Source organism: Salvelinus alpinus, chromosome 19 (genome assembly GCF_045679555.1).
Source record: "Salvelinus alpinus chromosome 19, SLU_Salpinus.1, whole genome shotgun sequence".
Classification (NCBI taxonomy): domain Eukaryota; kingdom Metazoa; phylum Chordata; class Actinopteri; order Salmoniformes; family Salmonidae; genus Salvelinus; species Salvelinus alpinus.
In genome coordinates, this window is record NC_092104.1 from 14,244,280 (window position 1) to 14,262,103 (window position 17,824).

General features: G+C 43.3%; 2 protein-coding genes across 3 annotated transcripts in view; one reads left to right on the plus strand and one right to left on the minus strand.

Annotated features, from left to right (window-relative positions):
• LOC139545034 (syntaxin-binding protein 1-like) overlaps positions 1–1,676 on the minus strand; it is a 44,480-nt gene extending 42,804 nt beyond the window's left edge. For both annotated transcript variants that reach the window (XM_071352388.1, XM_071352386.1), the window contains exon 1: positions 1,568–1,676. The gene's annotated coding sequence lies outside the window, so the exon portion shown is untranslated. The remainder of the gene's footprint in view (positions 1–1,567) is intronic.
• The window catches only part of LOC139545033 (protein Niban 2-like), a 35,832-nt gene that overhangs the window by 10,424 nt on the left and 7,584 nt on the right, over positions 1–17,824 (plus strand). The window contains exons 2-13 of the mRNA XM_071352383.1: positions 710–840; positions 2,258–2,386; positions 2,666–2,771; positions 3,410–3,577; positions 11,998–12,113; positions 12,760–12,864; positions 13,128–13,290; positions 14,099–14,286; positions 14,528–14,683; positions 15,632–15,745; positions 16,010–16,117; positions 16,812–16,923. Coding sequence (XP_071208484.1) covers positions 710–840; positions 2,258–2,386; positions 2,666–2,771; positions 3,410–3,577; positions 11,998–12,113; positions 12,760–12,864; positions 13,128–13,290; positions 14,099–14,286; positions 14,528–14,683; positions 15,632–15,745; positions 16,010–16,117; positions 16,812–16,923 — 1,596 coding nt within the window. The remainder of the gene's footprint in view (positions 1–709; positions 841–2,257; positions 2,387–2,665; positions 2,772–3,409; positions 3,578–11,997; positions 12,114–12,759; positions 12,865–13,127; positions 13,291–14,098; positions 14,287–14,527; positions 14,684–15,631; positions 15,746–16,009; positions 16,118–16,811; positions 16,924–17,824) is intronic.

Here is a 17,824-nt window from a genome sequence, read left to right on the forward strand (position 1 = left end):
CAGTCTCCCTCTACCCTGCCAGCAGACCATTCCTCCCTACGCTACGTTTACAGCACCACTCTCTCTAAATAAAGGGGATGGTAAAAACCAAACAGATTATCTTTATTCCTTTCTCTCTGAGGTAGACAGACCGATTTAACACCAGAAACCTAAGTAAGCCATGTCTAAGCCAGAATGGCCCGTAGTCACACTAACAGAGCGCTAAACTGGTTTGTTGATGGTCCAGGGGTGTAACTTTGAAGTCAGGCCTTTTCAGTTTCACAAACGGGTTGATAGTGTGCCAGGTTTGTTGCCATGTCAACTCCATTTTGGAGTTAAATATTGAAATGCTGAACTGAAGGCTAACTCTGTAATGCAAACACTGCCGTGTGGACATTCTGATAAAGGACCATGTGAATTGTGGTCATTATTTTTTTTACATTAAGCGTAGTAAATAGTGATCGCGGTAACCGGCAAAAGGCGACCCTTTGCATTCAGACTGTTACATAACACGTGAATGAAGAATACACTGACTAATACATCACTATTGACAGGGAATGTCGTCATACGTTTGATTTGCAACAACTCGGGTCTGTTCAGGGATGTAGCATTACAGAACATTCAGATAGAAGTGTAGAAATATTATGAATAGAGCTGACATGACTCCATATCTTCAACATTGAGTGTTTCATGTCCCCTAATACACCCCTGACCTTCCTTCCTCCCGCAGCCAGGACAGGCGAGGTGATTGGAGAGTTTAGCCGTCTGTATGAGCAACAGTATGCAGTGGCCCTCTTCAACAAGGTCCGCTTTGACATCGAGGGAGGAGGTGGACCCCAGCCACAGCTACTGCACCGCAAGGTAACTAACACGTTCTCCTCCACTCCTCTTGTCCTCTGCTCCTGTCCTCTACTCTGTTTCTGCCCTGATACGGTGACAGAATAACACCTGAAGTGCTGACATTTGGAACACTTTGCCCACATTATGTTGAACCTGAAGAAACTCGCCTCACTATATCAAATTGATCTGAGTGGTACAGATATAAAACAGATTTCCACTTAGTTTGTTCTGAAGATTGAAGTGTGTTCAGATATAATAGTTACAGCATGAGAAGTCCTTGCCACTCCCACTTAAGCCAGAGGAGTAAACAGTAGTTTAGAGTTCTGTGCTAGGCTACAGAGAATCATTCAAGGAACATTGAGATATTTCCATCTCTGTTTAACAGATGTGAAGTACAAGTTGCCATGGTGTGATGCCACTCTCCCTCAGGTATCAAGTCAACTGTGCTACGAACGGAGGGAGCAACAATCTAGCTTGTGACTTCTTGAGCCACTGCCACATTTGACTTCAGGGCGAGTGACGTCCCTGTAGAGGACCCTAGAGCTCGATTTAAATCTGTAGCGCTGATCTGCTTTGTAGCATGATTGACATTTTAAAGGCAATGTTCCCACCTTAGCAGAGACTGCATTCACAGTAAACGTCATGTCGGCTCAATTGGGCATTACCTTTACATTTCATTCGCTCTATAAAGGCGATTTGCACATGGGCCACTGTAAACGGCAATTGAACCGCAAGAATATTTGCCTACCGTGTGTAGAGACCAGCGGTCCCGGGTTGTCAGCTCGAAAGTTGTCATAAAAAAAATTGGTCCACTATGCGTAGCGGATGTTCAAGACTTCAGCTAATTTAAAATGTTGCCGCCTCTTTCGTTTTCCACCTGCCGCCCTACTCCCAGAACTTTTGACGATGACCGCAGCCAGTCTGTAAGCGCATTAATGCTGATCATAAGCGCTATGGTTTGAATCGAGCCCCTAGTATAACTCTTTTATTAGGAGTCTCCTGAGGGTCCAGTGTTAAGCCTGTTGCCCCGTTTGTAAAGGCCTGTAACACTCTCGTAAAGAGAAACAGTTAGCTACATTCTGTCTGGCGCTACAGCTGCACTGACAATGCTAACTACATGAGGCTGTGTAAGAGATTGCAGTTTTATTATCGTGAGGTTTTTGAGGAATGTTGGCTGTTTTCCTGAGAACAACAATACTGTCTTGATGGGCAAATGATTGGATAAATGAATCAACACTACTGTGTCTAGACTACATATGAGACATCAGACAGTAGTACCACATGGCAATGCAGTAAGTATGCCTGATGTTTCAAGAGGAACTCCAAGGCTTTAAATTGTAGACCAGTCCTTGGTCCATGAAGATGGACCAGTCCACCAAAGAGGTGATGTCCCAGTCATCAGAAGGTTTTTACAGACTCCCCTGTCTGGCCCACTCAGGTTCCTCTGGAGAATAGATCCATCTTCTCTGGAGCTCTGTTCCAGTTTCTGGAGGAGAACAATAAATGGAGAAACCAATTCCTCTTCGTTCCTGACTCCTACGCTATCAACTACTATGACAACAAAGCGGTAAGGGAAGATTTCATTAAAATGTCCATCTGCCCCCCCCCCCCCCCCCACACACACACACACACCTTAGCTCAGTTTAACATTATGATGGTGCATTTGTCAGTATTAGTGAATTGGCTAATAAAATGTGTCAATCCCTGTAGTGTACATGGAGTTCTAGATGTGTATTATATCTGCAAGGCTCATTCTCATAAATGTCATATTGTCAACAAGTTTCACTTTTGGGGATAAAGATGCAATAGAGCGTTAAATCTGCCTTGTCCTTGTGTTCCCCGTCAGTCTCATGAGAGAGGGCTTCACCCCAAGGGAAACATCAACTGTGCTGGGTATAAAGTGCTGACTTCAATGGATCAGTACCTGGAGCTGCTCAACAACAGCCTGCCTGGTGAGAACATGTTAGGACTGAGAACCAGCGAAGGGGGTGGGGGTGAGGCGCAGGTTAACGTTTACTGTCATGAATCTTGCCCTGGCACCAAAACTGAGCGATTTCCGCTAGATGGGCCAGCTGATAAGTCAAAATTTCTTATCATGAAAACAAACATTAGCTTTTTGGTCTTAATTTAGGATTAGGGTTAGCAGTGTGGTTAGGGTTAACATCAGACTTCGTGGCTGTGCCAGCTAGTGAAGACTGCAGAGCTGCCTCCAGGGCAAGATTCAGGACAATAAATGCCAACCTACATATGTTAAGACTCCTCCCATAAATGTCATATGTCATAATTTTAAAGAGGAACAGAGACCTCGTATTGCACTCATTATGAACAGCTCACTGTTATTTGATGTAATGTGGGCATGTTCCTGTTTCTTAAGGGCTGTTTTTGTGCTAGTGGATGGTTCACAACATGTGCAGAAAGGATCACTTCCCTACTGGTGCAGGACTGTTTGATGCAGTGTTGTGTAGACTGTCAATTATTGTGTCTGAATATTTGTTTATTGTGAAGCATTGTCAACACCATTTCACCATATCAAAATTCCTGTTACATGTAAATGTACTTGGTGCATAAAGGTTGTGATTGTGTGTTTCAGGTGTAAAGGCTAAAGTGGGTAACTCTCCCTTCCTGAAGTGTGCCACCCAGTTCCCTCTGATCCTGTGGCACCCGTCTGCCCGCCACTACTACTTCTGTGTGGTGACGGAGAAAGAACAGCGGAAGTGGCATGCAGTCTTTCAGGACTGTGTAAGACATGCCAATGATGGTGCGTATTCCTGTCAAACCAACACAAACATTCAAGCCCAGACACACTATATTACCCATCGAGAAGATCCTGTCATTCATTCTGTGGTCTATTTCATTCTGTGGTTGTGCCCATATTGAAACACAAGTGTCAATTTTTATGGTTCTGCGGAATGCTTGAAGGAACTTAATTGCAGTGTTCAAACGCAGTGAGTGACAGAAGTGTCTACATTATTTGGTTCCCAGCCTTGGTCCCGAGGTGTTATGGTGAGCCAGTTATTGAGTAATACATGAAGGCAAGAGCACACTTGTCTAGAATCAATGACCTCAGAGTTTTTTGATATGTATAGCAAAGTTGTTGATTTAGAGCCCCATTAACAGTAGTGCATTGCTACTAGCGGTAGCATAATGACATGTTAGCTGTTCCCATAGACTTCCAGTCATTGAGCCAACGACTAATCATTTAAGTGCGTCTTGACAAACATATATATATATATATACATATATTTTTTTGCAGCAGTGGAAACAATTTAGCAGCGGTGTGCCACCACTGCTTAATGAATATAGGTGAAACACTGGCTCAAGTATTTGAAAGATTTCAAATAGCATTTGAACCCAGGTCTGCGCACTAATACCAGACTAGATATAACTCAAACAGGGAGAGAGATTTGAGCAGGGGAGTGGAGTGTAGCAGTGAAGTATACACTGAACTGACTGCTGATGAAGTGATTGTCTGAACCCAGGAATTATGGTTTTCAGCTGACCACCTCCTAGCCAAACCCAGGCTGTGTTGTCCTCCCACCATCCTCACTGTCTCTTGATGGGTCCCATCATGTTTCTCTTGCAACAGCCTATCTGCAGAAATGTAGATTGATCAACAGTGATAGAAGTGTTACCTGTCTCCTTACAGGTCTGTGTCAAATATAAGAGCCTAGTAGGTTTACATTCCAGTACATTATGCTCCAATGGGGAAATGACTGTTAACTATCCTCCTAGGGTCTTATTGATAGTGTTTTGAATTAGGCCACCCATGTTGGCTCTGTAGAGCTGCACAGCAACTATGCTGGCAGAGACTGACGTATAGCTACATAGTTTATACATAGTTCTATGGTTTTGGCTTCATTTCCTCTACAGCACGTGTCAAACTCATTCCACTGAGTGTCTGCGGGTTTCCGCTCCTCCCTTGTACTTGATTGTTGAATTAAGGTCACTGGTTAGTAAGGAACTCCCCTCACCTGCTTGACTCTGTCTTAATTGAAAGGAAAAAACAAAAACCAGCAGACACTAGGCCCTCCATGGAATGAGTTTGACACCCCTGATCTACAGTATAATTAGCCGTCCCAGCACTTGAGCATTGACATCTGCAGTAACATCCAGTTAGTTATAATGTCCAAGCAGACAAACTCGGGTGACTGTTGCATTGGAATAGCCTGCATCCCAGTCTGTTTGTGCTATCATACCAACTCCCTGTCATAGTTTGGTTTGACAATGACAGCACCAACAGATCTGGGACCAGGCTAGTATTGGACAGATTTGGATTCTGGGTTTCCGGGATAGACTTTGTCCCCATAGCGACAGGGGAGACAGTCTCTGAGAGGGAGTATCTACCTGCCACTCTGTTTACTTTCCTCCGTATTTGCGAACTTACGTAAACCGTATGCCATACACATGATTCAATATATTTCAGTTTTAGAACTGGCGTCATGTAAACTTGGGTCCAACAGTTGCATCATTGACAGGAAGGAAATGAAATCTGCTGTATCTGTCTGCACAGGGCCTGTCTTGTTTAGTTATTGTGTGCAGACCAACATTTTACTTTAATTGCAGTGTGTCGTGTTTTTATATACATGTATTATGAGTAGACCAGGAATACTTTTGGAGGTTTATTTTTTTATTTTTAGCAGGGTGAATGTGAGGACAGTGTTTTGGGATGAGATCTATGCTCCCTGAACTCAGAAAAAAGAAAGAGCTGTACTGTACTTCAGTCTCTTTAGCCTCTACGTGGCCACCAGAGTTATCTTTCATTGAGGAATAAATCGGATTAGAAAAGAAACAGTCATGTCTGTAGAGAATCTCAAGAATGACAGCTACCTCTTGCCTGCTCAAAGATTCCTTTACCAGATTTTCTCTGGAGTTAGAGCTTGTTCCATTTGTCTAAATAACGGGTCTACAGTAAGCCCCTGGGGCCTTCCTTCATGCTCTCTCCCTCTCAACATAGAACATGTGGCCAGCTCATGCTAAATTCCCTGCATAAACTTTCTAGTTATGTCAAAAAACAAACTGTCCTCTAACTCCCAGATACTGTCAGCAGTATTTAGCATGTCTACTATACAACAGGAGACAACTCAATTAAGTCACATAATGACTCTATTTAAACCATCACCAATTGTGGACTGGGAGTGCTTAGTCAGGCAATCCCTCCCTGTGCTCGTTTTGTTTGTTATTTAACCTTTTTAATTAACTAGGCAAGTTGGTTAAGAACAAATTCTTATTTACAATGACGCACTACCCCAGCCAAACCTGGACGACGCTGGGCCAATTGTGCGCTGCCCTATGGGACTTCATTTAACTTTGATGACTTCCAATCACGGACGGCTGTGATACAGCCTGGATTCGTACCAGGGTCTGTAGATGCACTGAGATGCAGTGCCTTAGACCGCTGCACCACTCGGGAGCCCTATTACTACACAGCTGATTGAAATGATCAAAGCGTGATGGTTAGGTGTTTTCATTATTTTGAGTAAGCTGTGTATTGCTATGGCAAAAACCATATTGTGCACCCCTTGGGGTTCTGAGGACCAAGTTCCGGGAAACCCTGGTTTAGGGTTTGACTATCCATCTGCTTTTCAGTCGTTTTAAGGATTAGCACTTCAAGTACTGTGATCTCTTTATTAGGGTTGCAAAAGGAGGGTATATTACTGGAAACTTTAGAAGTTTACCTGAGAACTACCAGAGTTTTGGTATCTTTCAAGGATTTTGTGTAATCCATCAAAACATCTAGTGGCCCTTTTGGGTACTTCAGATTCTAACAGGTGCCTGTAATGATCAATAGTTGGAAGAGTTGCAGAGGAAATGAGAAATAATGCGGTTTATTAGATAATTTAAAAAAAAAAGCATGTTATTTTCTGGAACTATATGGTCTATGTACTAAACTCCTGGACATATGGGCACAGATGTATATATTTTTTTAAGTTATTCAAGTATAAATGACCAAATTTGCGATATATTTTGCAAAATTACTGAAGATTCCGGTAACATTGGTAAATTACCGGTAGTTTTTCACCGCTACTCCTTATATAACGGTAGGTAGCCTAGTGGTTAGAGCATTGGGCCAGTAACTGAAAGGTTGCTGGATCGAATCATCCTTGAGCTGACATGGTAAAAATCTGTTGTTCTGCCCCAGAACAAGGCACTGTTCCCCGGTAGGCCATCATTGCAAATAAGAATTTGTTCTTAACTGAGTTGCCTATTTAAATAAAGGTTACACTTTTTTTTTTTTTAATTGCCTTATGACCCAAGGCACAGACCAGCCTATACACAGCACATCACTAAATGTATACAATGTGTAGAAGCTCCAGTCTGATCCACCATCATAAAGAGGTGGACCACAATGTTATGGAACCAGTCTGTAGCATGCACATGCACATCCCATATGTCAGGGGTTCTCAAACCTCTCGTCGGGAACCCCAAGCCGTTCCATGCATTTGAACTATTCCAGAGCTAGCACACCGGATTTCAACTAATCGTCAAGCCCTTGACGAGGGGAATCATATTAGCTAGTTTAGGGAGACAATAAACATGTGAAACGCCTGGGGGTCCCCGAGGAGAGGTTTCAGGACCATTGCCAAATGGCACCCTATTCCCTATATAGTACAAAAGTAGTCCCTGGTCAAAAGTAGTACACTATATAGTGAATAGGCTTCCATTCGGGATGCACACCAAGTGTTCATGTAGCCAGGCCCTGAGTGGACAGACAGTGTCGTACTGCTGGCAGCGTAGCTTCGTGTTTAGATTGCAGGCTCAGTAAACGCTGGTATGTGGTGGCAATTAATTTCCTCGGCTGGCCCGCCCATCCTCTCTGGCTCTTCAATGGTATTAGAATTGTTTATTATTTTTTACTGTTATCACTTCGCTTTAGCAGCAGTGGATTTGTCATTCATGCTAATAAAGCTTATTTGAATCCGAAACACCCGTACGTACACGTGTGCACTGAAGCTGGTCCCTCTGACAACAATGCAGACTATTTTAAAATCTGTCTGAAAAGAAATAGCCTGACCAGTACCTTATAAGGACATACCCCTACTAGCTAAAATGCCCCAGATGTGACACAGGCTTGGGTAGTGTGTGTGTGAATGGCTCTGTATGGCAGTGTTCATTTTGGCACTTTTTATAATTTAGTCTGCCCTTAGTCATTTTGTCTAAAATATTAAGTCATAGTCACGTTGTCATTTGAATAATGACTTGGTCTAGTTACAAAGTGAGCCATTTAAGTCGACTAAATGCCCTTTAATTTTAGTCACATCACATTTATATTGCCTCAGTAACCTATAGTAAACAAATCACTTACTTCCATGTGCACAAACCTATATGTATATAGCCTTGTCCTACCAAAATATTTTTCCTTTTCTCTTCATAATAGCAGAAATATGACGTATAAAAGTATGTGTTGCAGCGACGTTATTATCAGAAGCTGCAGCCACATTGGTGTCCAAAGTAGAACTGGAGCTATTGACTTTCGCCCAGTGATGTAGTCGAGTCACTAAACCTAGAGCCCCAAGTCCTCTGTGCTCGAGTCGCAAGACCCTATGGCTAAAGTCTGAGTCCCAGTCCTGATCCAAGTGCTCACGTCTGAGTCACTGGGTGCACATGAACTCAAAGCCACCGGTTGGCTGTATTGGTACTCCCCAGTAGGACCAGTCCTCCATTGGAATGAATGGCATTCTACAGTATTTCAAGTCAATGTTTAAAGGACAAAATGACATGTATTTTTGTTTGTCGTAATGGATACTAACATTAGCAGCAACAAAAATTACTTTAAGAAATGTTTATTTTTGAGGTTTAGTTCACAAAATATAATTTTAAAGTATGCATTAGGTGTCTCATAGAAAAAATGTGTCAAACGAATGTAGACATTAATAAATACGTTTCTATAGATTCCAAATCTTACAATGGAGGAGTGCCAAGATGGCTGTGCGGGGGTTTCAATACAATGCCCCTCTGTCAGTCATCATGGTTTACAGTACCTTCGGATAGTGTTCAGACCCCTTGACTTTTTCCACATTTTATTACGTTACAGCCTTATTCAAAAATGTATAAAATAGTTTTTTCCCCTCATCAATCTACACACAATACCCCATAATGATAAAGCAAACATTGTTTTGTGGAAATATTTGTACATTTATTACAAATAAAAAAAACTGATCATGTTTACATAACTATTCAGACCCTTTACTCAGTACTTTGTTAAAGCACCTTCTGGCAGCGACTACAGCATCTATTCTTCTTGGGTATGACGCTACAAGCTTGGCACACCTGTATTTGGGGAGTTCTTTCCCGTTCTCTGCAGAGCCTCAAGCTCTGTCACGTTGAATGGGGAGCGTCGCTGTACAGCTATTTTCAGGTCTCTCCAGAGATGTCCGATCGGGCTCTGACTGGGCCACTCAAGGACATTCAGAGACTTGTCCTGAAGCCACTCCTGCGTTGTCTTGGCTGTGTACTTAGGGTCGTTGTCCTGTTGGAAGGTGAACCTGTAGCAAAGGTTCTGAATACTTAATTATTTATTTTTTGCTGCAGAGATGGTTGTCCTTCTGGAAGTTTCTACCATCTTTACAGAGGAACTCTAAAGCTCTGTCAGAGTGATCATTGGGTTCTTGGTCACCTCCGCACCACCCTCCTTTTGAAGCTTCCAGTCTGTTATTCGAACTCAATCAGCATGACAGAGTGATCTCCAGCCTTCTCCTCGTCAACACTCACACCTGTGTTAACGAAAGAATCACTGACATGTCAGCTGGTCCTTTTGTGGCAGGGCTGAAATGCAGTGGAAATGTTTTTGGGGGGGATTCAGTTAATTTGCATGGCAAAGAGGGACTTTGCAATTAATCTGATCACTCTTCATAACATTCTGGAGTATATGCAAATTGCCATCATGCAGACTTTGTGAAAAATAATATTTGTGTCACTCAACTTTTGGCCACGACTGTACACATCATTGGTCTTCAACACTCTGCCCATATGTGCTGCTAATATTTGCTTATATCTGAAAAGCTCTCAATTTCGTAAAACTCTTGTCCAGTCCACTTATTAGTCAGATTTTAGTGTCACACAATTTTGTATAGTCTCATTTTAGTCAACTGAAATGGGAGAAAAAAACATTCATCGTTCTTTTCTGGGTCTATTTAGTCATCTAGTGTCGTCATTTCGCACAAGTAGGTGTAGGTGGTGTGATTTGAACTCTATCCATTAGGGGGAGCAGAAGGTGTGATTTGAACTCTATCCATTAGGGGGAGTAGGTGGTGTGATTTGAACTCTATCCATTAGGGGGAGCAGGTGGTGTGATTTGAACTCTATCCATTAGGGGGAGCAGAAGGTGTGATTTGAACTCTATCCATTAGGGGGAGTAGGTGGTGTGATTTGAACTCTATCCATTAGGGGGAGCAGGTGGTGTGATTTGAACTCTATCCATTAGGGGGAGCAGGTGGTGTGATTTGAACTCTATCCATTAGGGGGAGCAGAAGGTGTGATTTGAACTCTATCCATTAGGGGGAGCAGGTGGTGTGATTTGAACTCTATCCATTAGGGGGAGCAGGTGGTGTGATTTGAACTCTATCCATTAGGGGAATAGGTGGTGTGAACTCTATCCATTAGACCCTAATGGATAGAGTTCACACCACCTGCTTAGATCAGTTTATTTGTTGTCTACACAGATTTGCAGGTGTTATGACAGGTGCAGCAAACTGCTTATGTTACTAGCGCCAACCGTGCAATAGAATGAGCTATGTAGAGAATAAAGTGTAAATACAGTGTATTCAGACCCTTTGACTTTAACACATTTTGTTACATTACAGCCTTGTTCTAAAATAAACAATACCCCCAAAAAACAGTTTAAGAAATGTTTGCAAATGTATTAAAAATAAACATCACATTTACATAAGTATTCAGACCATTTACTCAATACTTTGTTGAATCACCTTTTACAGCCTCGAGTCTTCTTGTGTAGGACCCTACAAGCTTGGCACACCTGTATTTGGGGAGTTTCTCCCATTCTTCTCTGCAGATCCTCTCAAGCTCTGTCAGGTTGGTTGGAGGAGTGCCGCTGCACAGCTATTTTCAGGTCTCTCCAGAGATGTTTGATCGGGTTGAAGTCCGGGCTCTGGCTGGGCCACTCAAGGACATTCAGAGACTTGTCCTGAAGCCACTCCTGCGTTGTCTTGGCTGTGTGCTTAGGGTCATTGTCCTGTTGGAAGGTGAACCTGTAGCAAAGGCTCTGAATACTTATGCAAATAAGTGATTTATTTTTAGCAAAAAAATCAATACCGGTTTTTGATTTGTCATTATGGGGTGGTGTGTGTAGATTTGATGGGGGGGGGATTTCAATACATTTTAGAATAAGGCTATAACGTAACAAAATGTGGGAAAAGTCAAGACGTTTGAATATGTTCCGAATTTGCAGTGTATATCCACAGTGAGTTAACTGTATATAAACAGAACATAAGGTGACCAGCCTTCAGACTATATACTGTACATTGGGAATTAGTTTCAAGGTGCAGTGTACCGGGCAGGTAGCCGGCTAGTCATGGCTGTTCAACAGTCTGATGGCCTGGTGATAGAAGCTGTTTCACAATCATTAAGCCATTACGGGTTGTAGCTACTTCAGTATTCGGAAATGATTGGGACATTTTTAGGGAAGACAAAAGTTCTTACTTCCTTTAAAATGGTTACTGTGGATTCTCCCTGGGTTGCCATGGCAATGCTCTGATAAATAACTCTAAAAGGCAGGCTAGTCCCTGCTGCCACTAGAGGGTGACTGTTCTCTGTGTGTGTGGTCACTCTGCAATCTCACTCTATTAGACTGTTCTCTGTGTGTGTGTGTGGTCACTCTGCAATCTCACTCTATTAGACTGTTTCCTTTTAAGGAATAGCCTCCTACTCTGCTGTCCAGATTAAGACGGTGACCCTTGGTCTACATACACTTCTCTTTCTGGGCAAAGTGCAACAAACTAGGAATGGAACTCCATTTTCAAGCATGTTTTAGCCTCCAAAATATTTTAGAAAGCATTTTTCTATGTATGTACTTTGTAGAAAGTGTAACCAATATTTTCTCTGAGATTGTTGTGATTTAAATGCTAAACTTGTACAATGTGAATTTAGAAAGTATTAAAACCAACGCTTACTCTGTTGTTTCTCGTACACTAACAACACCGCTCCTCTGTGGTTATCCCATAGGTTTATCAGAGGAGAGCCAGGTGCAGACTCCGGCCTTCACAGACGCAGTGAGGCTCTACCGCCAAGCCCGCGGGCAGTATGGCACCTGGGAGATGATGTGTGGGATCCCCTCACAGGTCAGCATGCCACAGCGAATGACAGTCTGTCACATGTGCTGGTCTGATCTGTATGTGTCTCATTGGTGTTGTTATAGGGCGCTATGAATGAATTCCACTGTTTGTTTGGTTATAGTGCGAACGCACACACACACAGTGACACCACTCTCTGCCCTGTCTGCCTCCCATACTGCTGTCCAACAGAGGGCCAGGGCCCAGTGAGTTCATGCCTACAGGATTGTGTCACCAGGGCAGGGTCCATAGTGACATCAACTCGCAGCTGGACTGTGCATCCCTAATGATATGCTGTTCCCTATGTAGTGCGCTATGGGCCTTGGTCAAAAGTGGTGCACTGTATAGGATACCATTTGGCATTCATCCCTGTATGCTTCCTGTTGCTGTTCACTCTGGGGTTGCAGTGTCATACTGATGGTTATTTTGCTGACCAGGCCAGGGCTCTGACTGTAGGTCATACAAATTGTGGAGCATGCAGTGCACCCAGATTCTGGTGAATAAGACTACGAATTTCGTATCACTATGGAAATATGGCTGTTGGGTCTCATACAAATACTTTTGGACAGCTGAAGCAAGCTTCAAGTAAATGGTGTTTTCTAGTTGTCATCTATAACACATGAATCCACCTCTGTGTTGTGTATCCCTCCTGTAGATTCTGGCCAACCTGGTGATGGAGACTCTTCTCCCTGAGCTCAGGGATCTGATCTCCCCTCGACTCAAAGGCAAAATGCACGACAGGCAGAGGAACTGGATGCTAGTAAGTCGCATCTCTCACCCAACAGTCCAAGTACACCTTTATAAATTATACCAAGCAAGCGGGAACATATCTTACCCCTTAGCTTCTGTTTCCTGTTTTGACATGAGTCCCTGTGTTCCCCTGCGCTGTACGACACGATGGGTGCGCTTTACTCGAAGATCTCCAACCTTTCAGAAGGGCTGGGATCAAGGCAGAAGATGAATTTCTTTTGACTGCAAGGAAAAGGGTTCAATAAAGTATTCTACTTCTGTGTCACCATGCAGGTCTGCGACGCGGTGTATGGTCTGGTGGTGAGGCAGGCCCAGGCCCAGTACGAGGCTGTGGTGCAGAGCTGTGAGGCCCGACGCCCTCCTCTAGAGGCCTCCATACGCACAGACATGGACCAGATCATCACCTCAAAGGAGCACGTTGCCAACAAAATCAAAGGTGAGCCCTCGGTGACCTCTGCTGTTAGTTCTGTGGACGACTCTTCTCCCCTTTTCATTTTCCTATCTCTATCAAAATAAAGAAATATATTTAAGAGGATGAGCCCTCCACAGTAGAATGAAGTTGACCCTAGTCCTAGAAACTGACCCAAGGTCACTTTTGCCTTCCACCTCGTGTGTGTGTGACGTTTTTTCAATTATTCCTGCACAATAACAAAAGATAGTTACCCAGTAATTTATAATACAGGAATTTTCTTTTCATGCTACCCACAACCCCACCCAACTTCTCATCTACCTTCTCAGCCACAACCATACCCACCCTCCCACCCAGACATCTCTTCCCTATGGCTAGGAGAAGAGCAGACAGAATTTTGCAAACATTTCATAAACAAATAATAACACAAAAAGACATACAGAAAAATAAAATAAAAATATAATTATATGCATACGGAAAAACAATTAAGTCATGAATTTTGGTGGAGTAAATTCATCCTACGTCTCTGCCCAATAAGGGCAACTTGGAACAGTAACTGGTCAATTCCATTAGCTTCAGTGGATCATAGTCCTCCATGTCTGGTCTGCATGTTTACCTGTGAGTCCACAGGCATTTACCAACAGATTGACAGGTGATTTTCACAGCCACATATGGCTCGATTTTAATCCGTAACGTGGAAAGTTCAGCGTGATTTGAAATTGAAAGGCAATGTTTTCACATTAGCGGACAGTAGGACTTCTGCCAGTTTATAAAGTTATCTAGCCTAGCCCACTCTTTGTTGACATTCTCTCTCTACTCTGTCACCCCATCACAGCGGTGGTGCTGCCTAAGGCAGAGAAGCTGCTGACAGTTAGTATCCAGCCCTACATCAGCTCTATCCTGGAGGCCCTGATGGAGCCCACCAGCCGAGGCTTCTCTCAGGTCAGAGACGTCTTCTTCAGAGAGCTGGTGGACTTGAGCAAGAACACACTGAACGACGCCACCAAGGAGAAAGTGGGAGAGGTGAGAGGGCTCAGCTTCTGATTATAAGCCTAGTGAAACTGCATCTCAGGTTTGCGGCTTACACTGTAGGTTTCCATAGAACAATGTAGTGATTTTACATTTAGAATTGTATTTGGGATACAGACACGTGTGAAATGAATGACTAGTTGTATCATTCTACCCTTTGTGTGTTCTCTAGAGACTATAGTAAGTATACTAGGTCAATGCCCAGTCTTTCTCTTTTTATTTTCCCCCATCTCAGCACATGGAGAAGATCTCTATGCTGGCGTTCCACCCGGTGAAGATGCAGAGCTGCTATGAGAAAGTAGAGGACCTGAGTCTGGATGGCCTGCAGCAGAGGTTTGATGTCTCCAGCCCCTCTGTGTTTGTCCAGAGAGCACAGATTCTCATGAGAGAGGTAAAACTACTCCTACACAATATGAAGCCTTGTCCCAACCAGAATGCCCCATAGGGTAGTAGGTGATCTCATGTTTCTGTAACGTGGGGCAGCTCTATGTACAAGTACACCACCTGCACAGGATACTAGTCTGTCGCCCTACACCTTATTACATGCTGCAAAACGTGACACAGCATCTTACTGCTGATAGCTCTAACTATCACACACACAGTATTTTACAACTAGTCCTCAGAATATGGTACTGATTCAATAAGTGCTCATGTCTCCTTTTGAGTTCCTGCTGGTGACTGCTGAAAGGATGCAGTCTGCAGGTCTCTGTGGTGGGTGGTTGTGCTGTTTTGTCTGAGGTCCTCAGATCTACAGGGCGTTCTTCATTGTTGTGGTTGGAGAACAAGCACATTCTGGTCAGCGAGTGGTGGGGTTTTGGTTGGCTGTCATTGGCTGCCTGGTCTCTATTGACAGGCTGTAGGTTTAGGGAGAGCGATCCTGGAGCCTTGTATTCACCACCCAGCGTGTCCTCCATTGTGAAACACGTAGTCTGCCCTCTTTGTAGTGGCCAGAAGCTGCTGGGAGTCAGACTTCTCAAGGTCATAGCGAGTAACAAAATGGAGCGTTTAACATTGCTTTGCATCTAAGATTCTGTATATAATTCAGATATACAGTAGCTCAAATCTTCCGTCAGTGTTCGGAGCATACTTTGTGTAGAATGAAAGGAGGGGTTGTATTGGACAGTATTCCACTAGTATACAGTAGAAAGATTTTATATTCTGTAACGCTACACTTACGAAGGAATTGTTGGGGAAGATTCACCCCCCTGGCTATATTTTTGGAAATTATGCAAGTATCTTGTGTGAATGTTGCTGTTATGTTTACTATATATATTTTGAATATCTTATCCAACTTGCCACAAAGCTATTCCCTATTCTAAACAAATGTTTGTCTGTGCAGCAAATGGACGATGCAGTGTACACGTTTGAACAGATCCTCCACCAAAGTCTGGAGGACCAGGGGCCAGAGGGGCTCTGTAAGAACATCCAACGCTGCCAGGACCGGGTCATCAAGGTAAGACACGGGAGAGGGTTGGCCCTGCTGCCCGCCATGGCACAGTGATGGGCAGAGGAAGGGTGGGGAAATAGGATTGATACTATACACATTTTCTCATTTTCCTGTTGTATGGAAAATCCTACTATAGGAAACCAAGAGGGGATTTGTTTGTTGACGTTTTAGCTCTGAGGCCTTTCTCAGTGATGCACTATATACTCTAGTGGTGATTCCCGATCTCTTCTGACTTTTGTTTCCCTCATTTCTGTCCCCCCCTCTCCTCAGAAATTTGACTATGACAGCAGCACAGTCCGGAAGAGGTTCTTCAGAGAGGCTCTTCTTCAGATCTTCATCCCTTACATGCTGAAGCAGCTCACTCCCTCCATATCCTCTGTAAGTCCATCAGCTATACACCGTCTGTTGGAACCCTGTTCACATTCTCAGTCAAACTAGACGGTGTGACTAGACTGACACTGTTGGGTCAAATTCATACATTATGAGTGCGTTTGTAAATTCACTCTGGAGTGCTAGAGTGCACTCTGGGCGTTTGTAAATTCAGAGTGTTGTCAGATTGTCCATTAGTAGATTCATAGCGTTTCGCTCTCGAAGCGCACACTGGACGCTCTGGCCGAGGAGTAGGGTGGATCAGAGCGTTATGACCTCACTACAGCAGTCAAGCACCCAAGCTAACTGGCTAAAGTTGCCTAGCTACTTCCAAACACAAATGTGAGAACACCTCACTCTGACCATTTTACTTTCCCTAGCAGAGCTGGTTAGGCTGTTTTCATGCTATCTGGCGTGTTGATAACAATTAAACATATCTTTTTTTACTGACACTGGTCATAGTCAATGGATGCGGCGCATTTGTAAAACCATCAGTTATTCTGCGCTCTGGCGCACAGGAGAGTGCTCTGAAATCAGAGTGAATTTACGAACGCACCCAATGTACTGTGTGAAACTGACATTACACTTCCATGCAATGGCATTCTCTTTGTCATTCATTGTGATAAGTTGTTCTATCTTTGCCTGTCTCTCCTGAGGTGAGTGATTCCTTCTGGGTTCTCATACTTTTTCCTCTGGTGGCCAGGAGCTGCCTCGTTTCCAGGAGCTGATCTTCGAGGACTTTTCTCGTTTCATCCTGGTGGAGAACATCTTTGAGGAGGTGGTGCTGCACTCTGTCATGAAGGACATCATGATGGGTGAGTCTCACAGCTTAAACAGTGGCTGTGTCCTTAATGGCACGTTATTCCCTTTGTAGTGCATTACTATGGGCCCTGGTCAATAGTAGGAAAAGGCTATTGGGGACTCAGATGTATCCTTCTCTTATTAATAAACACAAAAACAAGGTTTTAATTGAGAAGCAGGCATTGGTCTGAATTCACATGAGCACCACACTGCCTACTTGACCTATGCTCTGCCAAGGTTTTCCACCACACTGCTTTGGCCTACTACAGTAGTTATGTTGGTCTATTGTACTTTAAACAATGTATAGGCAGGATTAGGATTCAAATCTTCTCAAACAGCTTAATTATTGCTCCCACAATGTGACAGTATACAAGGCAATGTATCACATTTTTCCCACCCCACACGAAGACTTTATCCCACTGCACTACCTTTCAATATGAAAGTAGGCTTTGCTTTTATACTTAAAAGACATTAGGCTTGTTCGAGTGAGCTTTTTTTCTTGTCGTAATGTATGTGGTGCCTGCCTGTAATTCTTTAAACCTTTTTATTTTAGCAATATATGTCATTGTGGAAAAAGATGTATTAACATCCTTTTTGGTCAGTAGGTACCCAACATAACAACAGGTGGTGTGTTGGTCACTCATACAGTACCAGTCCAGAGTTTAGACACACCTTCTCATTCAAGGGTTTTTCTTTATTTTTACTATTTTCTACGTTGTAGAATAATAGTGAAGACATTACTATGGAATCATGTAGTAACCCAAAAAGTGTTAAACAAATCAAAATATATTTGAGATTCTTCAAAGTAGCCACCCTTTGCCTTGATGACAGCTTTGCACACTCTTGGCATTCTCTCAACCAGCTTCATGAGGTAGTCACCTGGAATGCATTTTAATTAACAAGTGTGCCTTGATA